Source organism: Rhincodon typus, chromosome 19 (assembly GCF_021869965.1).
Source record: "Rhincodon typus isolate 14 chromosome 19, sRhiTyp1.1, whole genome shotgun sequence".
Taxonomy (NCBI): Eukaryota; Metazoa; Chordata; class Chondrichthyes; order Orectolobiformes; family Rhincodontidae; genus Rhincodon; species Rhincodon typus.
The window spans coordinates 18334738-18351756 of NC_063350.1; the positions used below are offsets into that span (position 1 = coordinate 18334738).

At 38.5% G+C, this 17019-nt stretch overlaps 1 protein-coding gene across 2 annotated transcripts in view; it reads right to left on the minus strand.

The window, feature by feature from the left end:
• Positions 1-621: 621 nt before the first annotated feature.
• Positions 622-17019, minus strand: part of LOC109921818 (proto-oncogene tyrosine-protein kinase Src) — a 151414-nt gene continuing 135016 nt past the window's right edge. For both annotated transcript variants that reach the window (XM_048608277.1, XM_048608279.1), the window contains exons 10-12: positions 12678-12831; positions 10330-10461; positions 622-6328 (exon numbers count right to left, since the gene is read on the minus strand). In XM_048608277.1, the coding sequence (XP_048464234.1) occupies positions 6120-6328; positions 10330-10461; positions 12678-12831 (495 nt within the window). In that variant the 3' untranslated portion in view covers positions 622-6119. The remainder of the gene's footprint in view (positions 6329-10329; positions 10462-12677; positions 12832-17019) is intronic.

Sequence of the window (17019 nt, forward strand, 5' to 3'; positions counted from 1 at the left end):
CGGTTTGATTAAACATAGCTGTTAACATATAAAGCTTTGAAAATTAGTTTGCTTTTATAATTAACCTCCTATTCATTGACTGTACCTGTATTCCATAATTCCATGGGAATTTTTCCCTAAATGTAAAGTTCACCTTCTTATTGATCGGCTGGAATAACCTTGCACATCTTGTGAACAACATGTGGCACTTAGATGTAGTTTCTTGTGCTGTATCAATCCTGCTATTAACAATATAAAATTATTCACACGGAAGTTTTTAAACTTCTGAGCTAGTTAGAAAATTTGAATGATCAGAAGGGAGGCAATGGCCTAGTAGTATTAGCGGTAAACTACTAATGATTTGGGAACCGGGGTTTGAATCCCACCATGGCAGATCCTGGAATTAGCAGAATAATGATAAAATGCAGGCAAGTGGGAGTAGTTTAGTTTGGGAAACATGGTTGCCATGGACGAGTTGGACCGAAGGGTCTGCTTCTGTGCTGTATGACTCTATCAATCAAATTATCATTTCATTGGCAACTGCAATTTAATGGGGAAAAATAAATTTACTCCACAATCAGGCACAAAAACAATTTGCATTTTCATTAGTTTGCAGAAAAATGCCATGATATCATCAAGAAGTTTAATCATGTTTGTTTAATTGCACAATAAAAGGAACATGGACTTGCAAAATGAATTTCCTCCCCACCCTTCCCAAAATTACAAAAAAGACTCCATTCTGAACATGAAATTTATACACAGCAGAAATGTGTGCAACTACATACAAAGGTGAGTTTTATTAAGGTTTTCAAAATGCAAAGTTTTTTTGTAAAAAAATAAGAACAAAACAAAAGCAGAGCTAGAAATAAATATATTCTCTGCTTAGGCTGTGGGAATGTATACACCATGTCAAAAGTACCACAGTAACCAAAGCATTACATACACGAATCATTCTTTTTTAAATGGAAAAAAAAAATGGCTTTTCAATATATATAGGCAATAGAAAACCAGAGATTTAAAGGAAAGGAATTATTAAAATTGTCACTTCAGCGCATGTTTTGTTGGTTTATCCAGCCCAAAATTCAAATCTTGAACAGTATGTTATCCACCTAAAATCTTTAATACTGTATAGTATATACAAAGGACTGACTGAACTGATGCCCCTGTTTGACTGCAGTGTCCTTATAATAATTTGCCCACAAGTTTGGAATTCTCCCCCAGTTCATAGGAAGAACGTTCCAGCCAAATCATTACAGACTTTGTTATTCCTTCTCCTCACACCCTTAATGTACACCTACTCAAGATTTAGTACACAGTGTTGCACTCACAGTAAAGGAAGGACAAAAGAGATGCCTGCGATTCCTTGTAGGAGGCATTGCCAAATACAGTTAGATGCTGTTAAATAACAAATTGAGTTTGCACAAAATGATTATTCACACTCATTAGGAATTCACAGGGAAATATTAACAAGCATTTTCAGTTTCACAATTTCTTGCCCTTCCAGATGTAAACACATGTAGTGATTACTGTTCGCTCACAGTCAGAAAATGAAATAAGGGCCTTGGCAATGCATTATTCATTTAAGTGGTTGCATGTAGTTCAAACCTAAACTCATATTAAAGCGTGTAAGCTAATGTTCACTTTCAATGTTTAAATAAGCAAGATTGTTCCGTTGAAATGGGTGAATACGATGACAGGTGTAAAGAGGTTTGGGATCTTCAGCTTCATCAAGGACAATCCCTTATCAGCCTTTCATTTCAGCCAAGTCTCCGTGTGCTTCAAACCATGAGTAATTGAATACTGCACTCATCTAAACAGTTAACGGCAAAGCTTTGCAATGAGAGTGATAAAATATGACTTCTGAATGCCATCAGATGATTTCAATACCTGGGACTTTTGTTGACTGAATGGTTTTAAAAAAAGTAAGAACATAAATTTGAAATGGCCACAGAAGTCAGCTGATCACAGGCTGGCCAAGTCAGGAAACAAAGTTTAAAATAAATAAAGACCATCCCATAAACATTTTGTTAGAAGGCACTGAAACTCAGTCATGTGTGAAGAAACCCTCATGTCCGATTTCTAATTTACCCCTACATACAGATTTTCACAAATTGGGAATGGAACCTTGGCAATGATTAGCAAGCCAAAAGAAACATAACTTCTGAAGATGAAATTACCCAAAAACAAGGTTGTATTTCAAGGAACTGTTTTTGGGGGTGGGCTAGGGGGATGGATTTGTGATGGAACCACCTTTAGGAAAATCACTCTCTTGGCTTCTTGACGGACAAAGTGTCCAGTGACAACACAAACTGGAGAGAAACAGCTGAACAACAAGAACTTAAAATGATCTACAAAATCTATCACCATCAAAGATGAAAGACATCAATTAAACAACCACAGTCTCAGGTTAAAGTCTTTACATTTCAAGGACACCCTAATGACTTTAAACTATTTGTGCTTTCCATCTTCCTTTAGTACTGGGTCATATCTACGTTTATCATTCTACCTACATAAATCCATACTTAACACTGCATTTTATTACTTTTTCATATTCAGCAGTTAATAACATTGCTCTTCCTTTCAATCAAGTAAAAACCCTGTATTTGGCTCCATACTGCTAAAACAAAACTACATTTTTATTACAGTTAAATATAGCTTTGTACTAAACAGAACAATAAATATTTGTTACTGGCAATTGAGGTGATCAAAAGAAGGGAGCCAATCCACCCTCCTGACCTGGTTGTAGCCTGTACTCCCCAACCTGCAGTCAAAGTCAATGTTTTCAATGTTTAAGGCAACAGCTGTTTATGTCAGCAATGTGTCGATACTAATCTACAAACTGATCAATAGTAAACAAAAATTACTGGTGGGGGGGGTCGACTTCAACACTATTCTTCACAGGAGTTAAATGGAGAATTCAGGAAATAATGCAAATAAAGAAAAAAGGAATAAATAGTTTGCATTGTGAAAAATGGTGTGTATTTTACTGGGAAGCTCTGGGATCTCGTATATTTTTCTAGATTATCATAGTACCCAATAGTAATAAAACTATGAAGATGTTACTATAAAAGCCACAATACAGCAAGTACCACATGAGTTAAAGGAGATTTCTTAAAGAGAAATCAATAAAGTTGATCTCTTCTACATAATTGCATTATAAAATTTTGTTGTACTTATAATGCAGTCAAAGGCATAACAATCAGTGGCTTATAGTCCCTGCATTTTGCTGCGCCTCTTTTTTTAATAGCAGTGAGTAGAGAACCATGAAAGCAAATTGTCATTGTTCATCCAGGATGCTCAAAATCACAAATAAATCACAAATCTGCTGGAATTCTTTGAGGAAGTAATGAGCAGGGTAGACCAAGGAGAGCCAATGGATGTTATCTACCTGGACTTCAAGAAGGCCTTTGACAAGGTGCCGCACAGGAGGCTGCTGAGTAAGATAAGGGCCCATGGTGTTAGAGGCAAAGTGCTAGCATGGATAGAAGATTGGCTGTCTGGCAGAAAGCAGAGAGTGGGGATAAAAGGGCCTTTCTCAGGGTGGCAGCCGGTGACTAGTGGTGTTCTGCAAGGGTCAGTGCTGGGACCACAACTTTTCACTTTCTACATTAATGATCTAGATGAAGGAACTGTGGACATTCTGGCTAAGCTTGCAGACAATACAAAGATAGGTGGAGGGACAGGTAGTATTGAGGAGGCAGGGAGGCTGCAGAAGGATTTGGACAGGTTAGGAGAGTGGGCAAAGAAGTGGGAGATAGAGTACAGCCTGGGAAAGTGTGAGGTCATGCACTTTCGTAAGAAGAATAAAAGCATGGACTGTTTTCTAAATGGGGAGAAAATTCAGAAGTCTGAAGTGCAGAAACTTGGGAGTTCTAGTCCAGGATTCTCTCAAGGTAAACTTGCAGGTTGAGTCAGTAGTCAGGAAGGCAAATGCAATGTTGGCATTTATTTTGAGAGGACTTTAATATAAAAGCAGGGATGTACTCCTGAGGCTTTATAAGGCTCTGATCAAGCCACATTTGGAGTATTGTGTTAACTGCACACAATACTCAGGAAGGATGTACTGGCCCTGGAGTAGTTTCAGAGGAGATTCACGAGAATCGTCCCAAGAATGGAAAGCTTAACATATGAGGAACGTTTGAGGACTGTGGGACTATACACATTGGAGTTTAGAAGGAGGAGGGAGGATCTAATTGAAACATACAGAATACTGAATGGCCTGGACAGAGTGGATGTTGGGAAGATGCTTCCATTGGTAGGAAAGACTCAGACTCGAGGCCACAGCCTTAGAGTAAAGGGAAGACCTTTTAGAACGGAGATAGGGAGAAACTTCTTCAGCCAGAGAGTGGTGAATCTATGAAATTCATTGCCACAGAAGGCTGTGGAGGCCAGGTCATTGAGTACATTTAAGACTGAGATAGATAGGTTCTTGATGATCAAGGGGATCAAGGGTTATGGGGAGAAAGCGAGAGAATGGGGTTGAGGAACTTATCAGCCATGATTGAATGGCAGAGCAGACTTGATGGGCCAAATGGCTTAAATTCTGCTCCTATGTTATATGGGCTTAAAAGCCAATCATAACCATGTCATGAAGCATGTGATAGAACATTCTACAGAATATAGGGGTAAAACCTAATAAACAACTCTACTACTGTGTGCAACACAGAGCTTGTAGAAACATAACACATTAAAATGTAAAAGACCTTGAAATTCCAGACTGTAAATATTAGTGCAGACTAATTAATAAATTTATATGAAATTATTTTACCATTGTAACAGTATTAACCAGTTTAAAATAAAATGGTTAACATTGAATTGTATGTATGTGGTACAGACAGTGGAATTTCTGTATACTTGTATACATCTGTACACTTGTATACTTCTGTATTCTGCATACTTGAATATTTACAACATAATTCCAAAGTACAAAGATTTCAAAAACTTCACTTTTGAAAAGTAAACTAATTGTTGGAAGCTGGATTGTTCAGTTGTAAACCAAGTACAACACTTTGTAAATGTCACATGTTGTAGTGAGATCAATTATGTATCAGTAATGTACATCCATGTCATCTCAGTAATTCTGTCTGGGAAACAGAATTGTTTTTCATATTCAGGATGACCACCAGAGGGAAGTCCTGAGGACAACTAAATACAATTGGCTGCATTAGTATAAAACTACAGAAATTAAACAGTGGTGCATGTCTTACAGCTACAAAATCCACTTGTTATTAACCTACAGGAGTATTACAATCTCAGCAACCTAACCAATCTATGTGTTTTTTCCTTAAAAAAACACAATGCTTTTCTCTTGCATGTTCACATTATTGCTATATCTAGTCAGAAGTGATGGCAACTTAACTAGTGTTTCAGTTCCTCTCATCCAACAATATCATTATATACACACCAGGGGAGACACAAAACACTGAAATAGCTCCAATTTTACCACCATTTCGATCAGAACTAATTTTCCTCAATTTATATAAAATGGATTAAAATATAAATAATATTGGATGGTAACAATGGCAAGTTGTACCACTATTTAAAGAAAAGGAAATGTGCAAAATATCCTAATGCAGTTGCAATTTCCAGTGATGTAAATTGAAGATAAATATGTCTTATTTGAATCTAGATGAACTGACCGAGCACCACATGCACAAGAGATAATTCTGGTTTATGTTAATCCTAGGTAAGGTTATTGTTTTTCTCAAGGTACAAGCTGAATTTAAAAAATAATTAACTTCTGGAAAGACAGATTTGCATCAATCTTGATTTGTTTTTGCTGTTGAAGGATAGAAAGGACAGTCAATAAACTCTAGACATAATTGAAGCTTAACTATGGAGACAGAATTCCTTGTTTGCTGTCGTGGCTTTGCTTTGCTTGCACCAGGAAACATTTCATTACCTCTTTAGTCAGAATCTTATGAACCAAAAAGTGGTGAAATGGAAATTAAATATCTAGAGTGCCTCATCAACAACATTATCTATACAATGTGTGGAACAATATGCAGAAATGAGTTAGTGCACAGTGTACAGGAATTCCAGTTACTAAGCAGATTTAAGGGCTGTGTGCAGCTAGACTTTGTGAATTTCTGCATTCTACAGCTGCACAATGTCCATGGTGTTGCAAGTATTAGCTGGGCCTATAGATTTTCTCCAGGCTGATACTGAGGTTCCGTGGAAGTAAAATAATCTTCTAGGAAGGACTGTAAATACTCAAAGGTTGGTCTCTCTTCTGGCTCCTTCTTCCAACACTGAATCATGAGATCATGAAGAGAGTCAGGACATTCGGGCGGGCATGGCATTCGATACCCCCGTTCCACCTGATCCAATACCTCCCGATTTACCATTCCTGCCAATCAGAACAAACTGACATGAGTAAGAATTCAGTCTCCAAACAATCTGCTTTGGAGAAATAACCAGTCAAAGAGAGAAGAACAATAGTTACGCGAACATGCTGTTAATGAGACTTGTGTACTGTTCTACAATTCGTTTGCACAGCCCGAAAGAATCAATAAGCTACAATTCCCCTGCCGAATAACACAGACTGCAATCGCCTTGAATCACGATGATTTACTTGATTATATTGAAATGTTTATACTTAATGCCCAGCCAGATTCGATAGAGTGCACACTATTAAATAACCAGCCCGTCAAAGTGCTTAGTTTTTGTTTCATTCATGAAATAATCAGAAGATGTCCATCAGAGGTTAATGCCAACTGATGTAAATCACCTGCTTCGCTGCTCCGGCCACCTGCAGAGACAAGATGTCAAGTTCTGTTTCCAAACAATGAGTGGAGAAGTAAAGTATTGGACCTGTTTATAGTTAATCACTTAACCAAGTCTGCATCAATTGTCTGATCTGATGATCCACATAGCCGTAATTGATTTTCAAAATATAATTAATTAGATGCAAAGTAATTTGCGATATCACACGAGGTGTAATAAGGCGCAGTGTAAACACAGATTCATATTTTTGTAAACTGGAAATTCAGAAGGGAAAATTTGCATCTGTAACACAAAAATCTTGCCAAATATGCAATGCATTACACAAGAAGTCGAACAATACCCACTCTTAACTTTGGATAAATTAACTAAATGAAAGAGTTGCTTTCAGTCAACCGTTTAACAAGACAACATTTTCTTGGATGAAGCAGTTACAAGAGAGTTTAAATACCAAGTACAGGGCTAACCCATTACAGAATGGACACTTACAGAAAATATGTATAGAGCACCAATTATTATTGAGCATAAAGCAACAGTTAGTGAATCACTTGTGCCTTAATGCTATATCAAAAGTGCTTGGTAGTTGAAATTCAGTTCAATCGTTCCACAGCATTTCAAATAAAGCAAAGATAACCAGAACTGTGACAGATTCTGTACATATGAAGGTTGAGAGTTCTTTACTTACTCCGGATTCAAGTCCCAGCTGCCCCCAGAGGTGTACTGTGTCATGTCCGACCAGATTGCTTAATTTGTTTTTAATGTAGCAATCAAGACAGGGAAGTCAATCGAAATTTACCTTTCCTGAGTTCAGGGAGTCAGATTCCAACTGCCCCCCCTCTGGGCTGAAGTGTTAACATGGGCTTTAGGTTCTGACATGGGCTGAAAAGTAGACCCCAAGTACACACATGTTGGCAGTGGTACCCCAGCTTGGTGAACACATCATGGCCAGCCTGAGGTCTTCTCATTAACTGCTTGCAGGCTGCCCTGGCATGTGGGCTCCTGATGCTGACGGTCCAATCAGAGGCTGGCATCTCTGAAGCTGAAACTCCCTGACTAAAAGAGGTGGGCACCTCTGAGGCAATGCAGAACCTTTGAGGCCAAGATTTGTATAACCCACATCGGATGGAGGAGAAACCTCCCTGAGGGGGTAGCTGGGGCTCTGGAGACCACCTTGATTATGCCCCCGACTACAGCCATTAATAGTGCAAATTGTCCCACATCCTGTACACTACATGGAATGTTGCCCAAAATGTTTCTAAAGAAATGTTTTCTGAAGAAATGTTTTCTGAAGAAATTCCCTGCCCCTTTTCAAATCCCTCCTGGAATAACTCCACAGAGGCTGGTATCCTGTCAACAAATCCTTCCCATTTGTAATCATCTCCAAGAAACTTGCAAGATTCAGCTCTCTGGCTGCAAATCTAGACTGAGATCAGCTAATTCAGTACACAATAAACGTATTTTCCACAATTGACCCACAGCCAAGCTATAAACAAGAAGGGTGTAGAACTACTCTCAGGCAAGATACTCTTAGGTAACCAACATAACAGCTCCTTTCAAATGTTGGAAATCCTGTGCCATTTTCTCAGATTATTTCAATCCAGTGAAGTTAGACAACACTTTATGGGGATCTGGTCCTCCAGTTACACTATCCATGCATAGCATGGGAATGTGCTGTATAAAGTAAATAGTGTTAATCCTGGGATACAGCCATCTGACTCAATTACAAAGGTGTTGTTTAGAGTAACAATAGCAACTACTTTGGACAGTTCAATGAGTTTTTACCCTATACTTGCCAAATTGAAAGGCTGCACTTATTTGAAAAATAATTGGGTCTTCACATTGTTTCAATCAGCTTGTTAAAGTTAATGATGAGATTCTGGATGCAATTACTAACGATTAAAACAGGCAGTCACTTAGTGACATTTACAGAGTCATACAGTCATAGAAATGTACAGCACAGAAACAAACCCTTCGGTCCAACTCGCTCATGCCAATCAAGTTTCCTAGATAAATCTAGTCCCATTTGCCAGCATTTGGCCCATTTTCCTCTCAACTCTTCCTATTCATATACCCATCCAGATGCCCTCTAAATGTTATAATTGTACCAGTCTCCACCACTTCCTCTGGCAGCCCATTCCATAAACGCACCACCCTCTGTGTGAAAAGGTTGCCCCTTAGATCCCTTTTAAATCTTTTCCCTCTCACCTTAAACCTGTGCCCTCTAGTTTTGGTCTGCCCAAACCCAGGGAAAAGACCTTGTCTATTTACCCTATCCATGCCCCTAATGATTTTATGAACCTCTACAAGGTCAGCCCTCAATCTCCAACGCTCCAGGGAAAGTAGCCTCACCCCATTCAGCCTCTCCCTATAGCTCAAACTCTCCAACCCTGGCAACGTCTTTGTCAATCTTTTCTGAACGCTTTTCAAATTTCACAATGTCCTTCCCATAGCAAGGAGACCAGAACTGCACACAGTATTCCAAAAGTGGCCTAACCAATGTCCTGTACAGCTGCAACATGACCTGCCAATCCCTATACTCAATACACTGACCAAAAAAGGCAAGCATACCAAATGCCTTCTTCACAATCATATCTACCTGTGACTCTACCTTCAAGAAACTATGAACCTGCATTCCAAGGTCTCTTTGTTCAGAAACACTGTCCAGGACCTTACCATTAAGTGTATAAGTCCTGCCCTGATTTGCCTGTCCAAAATGCAGCATCTCACATTTATCTAAATTAAACTCCATCTGCCACTCCTCGGTCCCATTACATTCTGAGTTAACCTACTTCACGGTCCACTACACCTCCAATTTTAGTGTCATCTTCAAACTTACTAACCCTATCTCGTATGCTCACATCCAAATCATTTATATAAATGACAAAAAGCAGTGGACCCAGCACTGATTCTTGTGGCATACTGCTGGTCACAGGCCTCCAGTCTCCAAAGCAACCCTCCATCATCACCCTCTGTCTTCTACCTTTGAGCCAGTTCTGTATCCAAATGGCTAGTTCTCCCTGTATTCCATGTGATCTAACCTTGCTATCCAATCTACCATGAGGTACCTTGTTGAACCCCTTACTGAAGTCCATATAGGTCACATCCACCACTCTGCCCTCATCAATCCTCTTCATTACTTCTTCAAAAAACTCAATTAAGTTAATGAGACACAGTTTCCCATACACAAAGCCATGTTGACTACCCCTAAACAGTCCTTGCCTTTCCAAATATATATAAATCCTGTCCCTCAGCACTCCCTCCAACAACTTACCCAGCACAGATGTCAGGCTCACCGGTCTATAGTTCTCTGGCTTTTCCTTACCACCTTTCTTCAACAGGGACATCACGTTAGCCAACCTCCAGTGTTCTGGCACCTCACATGTGGCTATCGATGATACAAATATCTCAGCAAGGGGCCCAGCAATCATTTCCCTAGGTCCACCAATTTTTATAAGCATTTTACTTGCTTACTTTTGGGTAAATCATGTTAACACCAACACCAATTTCAGTGGTGGAGGCTTGTTGAGTATCATAAATTTTTATCTGGCAAGACCTGCTACTTCTGCTGCTTTCTGGATTATTGGCTGTTGCACAAATAAATTGATCATTTACTATTTTGAAATTTACCTGGATATGGCACTCTTCCCTTTGTAGCTAGTTCAGTCATTAGAATTCCAAATGACCATACATCTGATTTTATGGTAAAACGCCCATACAGTGCAGCTTCAGGAGCTGTCCATTTGATTGGGAATTTGGCACCTGTTTCAAGTAAAGACAAATTGATAATGAAAATTATCTGGAATGCAAATATATTTTCAATATTTAACTTTCACCTGAATGAGGCAGGAAGGCTTTGGTTTAAATCTAATTCAAAGATGGAACTTAGTAGATTTCAGCAATCTGCCCTGGTCAATTTCACAAAATCACAGAATTTTTACAAAGCAGAAGGGGGCCATTCGACCCATTATGTTTGTGCTGTGACCCATCATGTTTGTGCTGGTTGTCCAAATGAGCACCTCACTTATTTCTAATATCCTGCCTTGTCTCTGCAACACATTACATTGCTCCTTTTCAAATAACCATCAAATTCCCATTTAGAAATCTTGAGCGAATCTGCCTGCCACAGACTCTGGCAGTGCAATGCAGGACCCTAACCATTTATTTCATAAAAAGGTTTTTCATCATATTACATTCGCTTATTTTAGAAACGTGTTTAAATCTACAGATTCTTGCTCTTGAACCTTTCATGAGTGGGAATATTTTCTCCATGCCCGCTCTGTCCAAACTTCTGACAGCTGAGTCTTTTTTACTTTGTTCATGGAGTATGAGTGTTACTGGCGACACCCTGCGGCGTGAGTTTAGGTTCTCACCAATAACACTGGCAGAATGTCCAGCAGGAAATTCAGTTCCATCTCTGTTCAGGTGCAAATGATCCAGTACAGGTCCCATCAACCCCACAGCCAGTCCCAATGTCCCAAGAATCTAAAGCCATTTCTCCTGCAGCACCTTTATCCACACACTCATGTCTGTACTGCCTGTGTGTGACACTGGGAGTTATGCAGAGATTACTACTTTTGAAGTCCTGCTTGCTAATTTCCGGCCTTGTTACCTGAATTTTGACTGCAAAACTACATCTCTCTTTCCACCTGTGTTGACATTACCTATGTGAACCATGGCTGCTTGCTGTTCAGCCTCCCCCTCAGGGTACTCTGAAGGCCTCAAGTACTGGATCAGTATTTGAATCTATGATTGTCTAGCTAGGAGGTAGTTCACCTCCAAACCCTAGTCCTAGAAACCAGGTAACTCAATCCTATTTACACAAATGTTTTCCATTGATTTGTCCTATACCTATAGGGTTAACTCCTGATATAAAGCAAAAGAAGAAATGCAGCTTTTTTTTTCTTATGAAGGTCTTCAGGAACTATATTTATTGTGTTTAACTTCACTGGTTGGATGTACAGATTTTACATTAAGAAATAAGGATATAAAACCAAGGTCCACATTACCAAAGCAGGGGGTGGGGAAGTAATTCGACAATGTTCAAACTCACAATGTCTATTTTTGTATGAATAATTTACTTTTTCTTAATCGACACCAGTACTTCTTTTGCCTTGTTTCATACAGTACTATTTCATTTTTCCTGAAATCATTATAATCTTTTTTTTTGAGGGATTAGTTGAGCTAATATGAAATACAGTTGCAGAATCCACAAGGTTTTTAATAATTCATTTCATTTTACACTGTGAAATCTTGATAAGATCAGGTCATTGGAACAAGATGAAATTGTGGCTTGAAGCAATATGTGACTTTATCGAGTTTAGCCCTGCTGTAGCCTTGAGGCGAAAGGGAATAAAACTTCAGCTTTTCCATCTGGCATATTAACCAACTTGATCCGATTAAGCACTGTGCAGTCAAAAATGGTCATAAAAGAAACTGAGAAAAAAAATGAGAGGAAGAAAACAATGCGGCACAAAACTGGTTCATGTCATTTTATCTCTGGGTTCAGAGCTGGAATCTAAGCCAGACATGTGGAATGAGTGAATGTTTCCTATTTCCACGCTTAAACACAAGATTACATTATAGCCTTATTCAAGTAGATTTGGGAGGATCCAAAGAACAAACTGCCTATTATTAGAAATGTACTGGCAATGTCAGACAAAAAGGAACATTTCAGCAATGGAAAATTCATGTTGGATTGAATGAGGGTGATTTTCTGGGACTGGAAGCCATAATCAATGAACCATCTTGTGTTATTATGAGATTCTGGAAACAAGTGTCAATGTTAAGGAGATTCTTAGCTGAGTACAAAGGAATATCCCAAAACCTGAATCTCTAAATTTTATATTAGTCACACTGCATACATCCACAGTCTTTCAAAATAATGAACTAGAAGTATTTGATTATGATAGGACATTTCAGAATCCCAATAACTGTAGTCAGTTGTACTATTCAATTTTGAAACACCTAGCACTAACCTTGTCGGGCTGTGTATTCATTGTCTTCAATCAATCGAGCCAAGCCAAAGTCAGCAACCTTACACACGAGGCTTTCGCCCACAAGAATGTTAGCCGCTCGTAAATCTCTATGAACATAATTCATTCTTTCCACATACGCCATACCAGCTGCAATCTGTAAATCAGAAGCAACACAGCGTTGAATTTAACAAAGAAAATGGAGGAGAATCAAATTTTGCTTGCATTCTGGAGTCATTTCCAAAGTTCTGCAGGGGTGGTATATACTGATGTATTCTAAAATGTGAAGCACATAAAACCAAATGATACTCTCTTTGGGAACACTGGGGACGTAGATAAGGATATATGAAAAGTCTAATGCAAAAAGAACTCTACATGCAAATGGAACTGTTAGTAAGTTTTGCAGGACAGGATTTCATAATATAGTGTCATTAAGATGTATAGCACAGAAACAGACCCTTCGGTCCAACTCGTCCATGCTGACCAGATATTCCACCTTAATCTAGTTCCATTTTCCAGCATTTAGCCCATATCCCTCTAAACCCTTCTTCTTCATATACCCATCCAGATGTCTTTTAAATGTTGTAAATGCACCAGCCACCACCACTCCCTCTGGCATTTCATTCCATATACACACCACCCTCTATGTGAAAATGTTGCCCCTTAGGTCTCTTTTAAATCTTGCCCCTCTCACCTTAAACCTATGCCCTGTAGCTTTGGACTCCCCCACCCCAGAGAAAAGACCTTGACTATTCATCCTGCTTGTAAATACATTACATGTAGCTCATGGTATGATGCTTTATAAATAATAATTTTAATATGTAATTAATTGCTGCCCATATCTTTGAATTAGACAACCATCCATGACAGCAAGAGGAAAAACAGGGTGACCATCAAACGATTGAGGAAGGAGGAAAAGACATTCTTACATTTAGTCAGCATTGGTCAAATATTGGAAAGCAACATACCCTTTTGGCAAATATAGAAATACTTCTAGCTTAAAGAGAAAAGGTAGAATGATTTACTTTTGAATGAATACCATTTGTCTTTGAAGGCACAGCAAAAATTGACCTATAACTTATCAATTTTTTTACCATGTACTCTTTTGTGGAATATGCAGTGCATTATTTTTATTATCTTTGTCCAGACACACTTCAGCATCAGTATAACAGCAGTACCAGAGAACCATTTTGCAGTTTCACAGGGTATGAAAGTATTTAGCATTTACAGGCCATGGATTCAACAATAAACAAAGATAGGGCTCTGAAGTGCCATAATGCATCTCATACCATCCTTCGATTGGTGAATGGCAGCATTTACTAGGTAATTGTGACCCTTTTGCTTCCCTACTCTCATCTAGTTGATTCTATCAATGCCCATTGGTGAATCTGACGGCAGCTTTACCTTGTAAAATCCCAGAGTGGCATGAGTTCATTTACTTCAGAAAATATAAAACTTAAAGTGCACCCCCAATGGATTAGTATATAACACCAGGAAGCCCATAGTGCCTGCCTTATTCCATATGTTTCAGTGCTATCTACTTGTGAGCAATCTAAAAGACAGCACTCAGCAACTGTTTATGGAAAACATTAAACAGAAATCTGTTTGTAACAAACTTTTCAATTAATGCCAAAGCAACTTTATATCTTGTGCTTCTGAATGACTCAGCTTTAGGTTTGGAATACATGCCAGTTTACTTTTGGAATGATTTCTCCATGTTCAACCAGCATTAAACATTACTATAGCTATATAATTTTCTACTTGAATTGTATGGCTTTCTCCCACTGGAAGTCTGTTCAACACTCAGCTGCACTTTGAGATAAACACTCAATGTAACATGTCCAAATACTCATCTAGATTTTCTCATATCATCCACAACTTAAGATATTTTTACATCCTAAATCGAATTAAAAGGAATGTCTCTCCTGCCCATATTTATATATTTCATTAAGTAGTTTGCACTGGCCAGAGATAGAGGTAATGTTATGAGATAAAAGAGTATTTTTGTTTAAGAAAGAAGATAATATTGCTACAAAGTATCACCCTTGGTAAAATTAGGATCATTAAAAAAATTGCATTTATCTAGCACTTCACCTAACCACCAGAAATCGCAAAGCTCTTCAGCGCCAATGAAGTACTTCTGAACTGTAGTCACTATGGTAGTGTAGGAAACACAGCATTTAATTTATGCAAAGCAAACTCCCAAGTACAGCTTTTGTGGTAAAGACATATATCATTGTTTGGCAAATTGAATTTTAAGGTAGAGATGACTGGCTGTGTGATACTAATCATGGTAATGGAATTTTTTGAAAGCGGTCAGAAAGTAATATAGAACAGTGAACTAAAGACCTAAATTTCAAGGTGACATATAATTTAAGTGCCTTGCAGCCTACTTGTGGCATTTGGGGTTTGATTAGCTCAGTTGACTGGACAGCTGGTTTGCCATGCTGGGTCACACCAATGGCACTGGTTCAATTCACATACAGGCTCAAGTCATTAAGAAGGTCCTGTCTCTCAACCTCACCTCTTACCAGAGGCATGGTGACCCTTTGGTTAAACTCAACACTCAAGTCATTCCTCCCTCTCTCTCCTTCTAATGAAATGGTATCCCTCTGGGACTATGCCAACTTTACCTTTACCTTAACTGTGGTGTTGGGGGGTGGTTGGTTAGCTCTGTTTGCTGGATGGCTGGTTTGCAATGCTGAATGATGCCAACAGCATGGGTTCATTTCCCACCCTGTCTGTGGTTAACATGTAGGACTCTCCTCCTCAACCTCTCCCCTGGCCTGAGGTGGGGTGACCCTTATATTAAACTGCCATCAGTTGTCTCTTCTAATAACAGAGCAACTCTTTGATCTGGTAGAACCATGTAAACTTTACATTTTACCTGTGGTATTAATTGATGAAGTGTTTTCAAAGTTGAACTTTTATTACATTCAAAGCAAACAGATCAGGGGTCACTGATATTCAGTTCAGAATCAGCTTTCAATTCAGAAGAATAGCTTCAAAAAGCACATTAGTTTGTGAAGTCTCTAAGCCATGTGCTTTGTGTAGTAGTTTTCAGATATTTTCTATATTAATCTGCTCACAGAAGTTGGTATACGCTGCTGCAGCAAATGGGACTTGAATTCAGGCCTCCAGGCTGAGAAGTACGGACGCTAACACTGCACCACAACAGCCCTTATAGAGTTTTACAAGCAATCAGACTGAAAGGACGTTCAGGCCATCAGAACTGAAAAGAACAACCTAGGCCACCAGAATGAGGGCTAAAGGCCATTAAGACCAGATACAGTAAGTTAATTAAGGAATTAAAGAGCTAAGATAGGAGGGATATTGTGCAAGGACTGAATATCTCTCAAGGGTACTGCTGGGAAAAAGGATAAACCTTTGTTTTAATATTTATGTTAATTTTTTTTTCTAAATCATCCTGTATGTACGTGTATGCATATTATATATTTATATATATATTTACATACGATATAGATATATAGTTTTTTCTCTTCTACAAAATAAACTTGTTTTTTTTTGTTAAAGAACATTAGCAGGGCCATGTGAATGCGTTCAGTCACTAATTACCATAGTAAACAAGTGCAAACATTAAAACTTATCAAGTAAAATTTTACTCAGGCATCTGGTTTGTCAAGTATTGCCATCAGCCAGGACCGTAATACTTGATCTTAAATGTTGTGACTCGGAAATTAGAACACATCATCATCAGCTGTCCCTCAATTTGAAGATGACACTTATTTAGAGTTGCAAATTTCTGCTATGGTTCCTTATGTAACTGAGTATGCCAGTTCTCGAGCTACACAGCTTTGGGCGCATGGACCCCACACAGTAGTGGAATGCAGAGTGAAGGACTTGCTTCCTTTTCTTTACCTTGTTGTTGTTTCTCTACCTCATCTTCTAGATTTGTTCTTGCCAAGCCACAGCTAGCATTCAAACTGTCTTTGAATTCACTGGTTTCATCAGTGATAAAAGGTGATAATTATCATTTCTACCAAACTAGTCATTCATTTATCACAATTGTTGGCTTACTGGGATAATGAGGATACAGGGAAGCCTTACTAATGAAACAAATCTGACGTCAAAGTCTTTTAATTCAAGAAATAATTTGCATTTAAAGCATTTCTTGACATTTGCATCCATTACAATTAGCTGATAGCTACAAGGTTAACCAAATGCAACTACATTCTTAATGTTTAAAGAAATGAAATGCACAGTGGACACAACAGCAAAATTCACAGCAAGGTTCTCTACTTAACATTGCTTTTGGAATTTGGATGTGAACATCATCGTATATGCATAGATTTGTTTTCGCCTGGCCCTAATAAGTGGTTGAGTT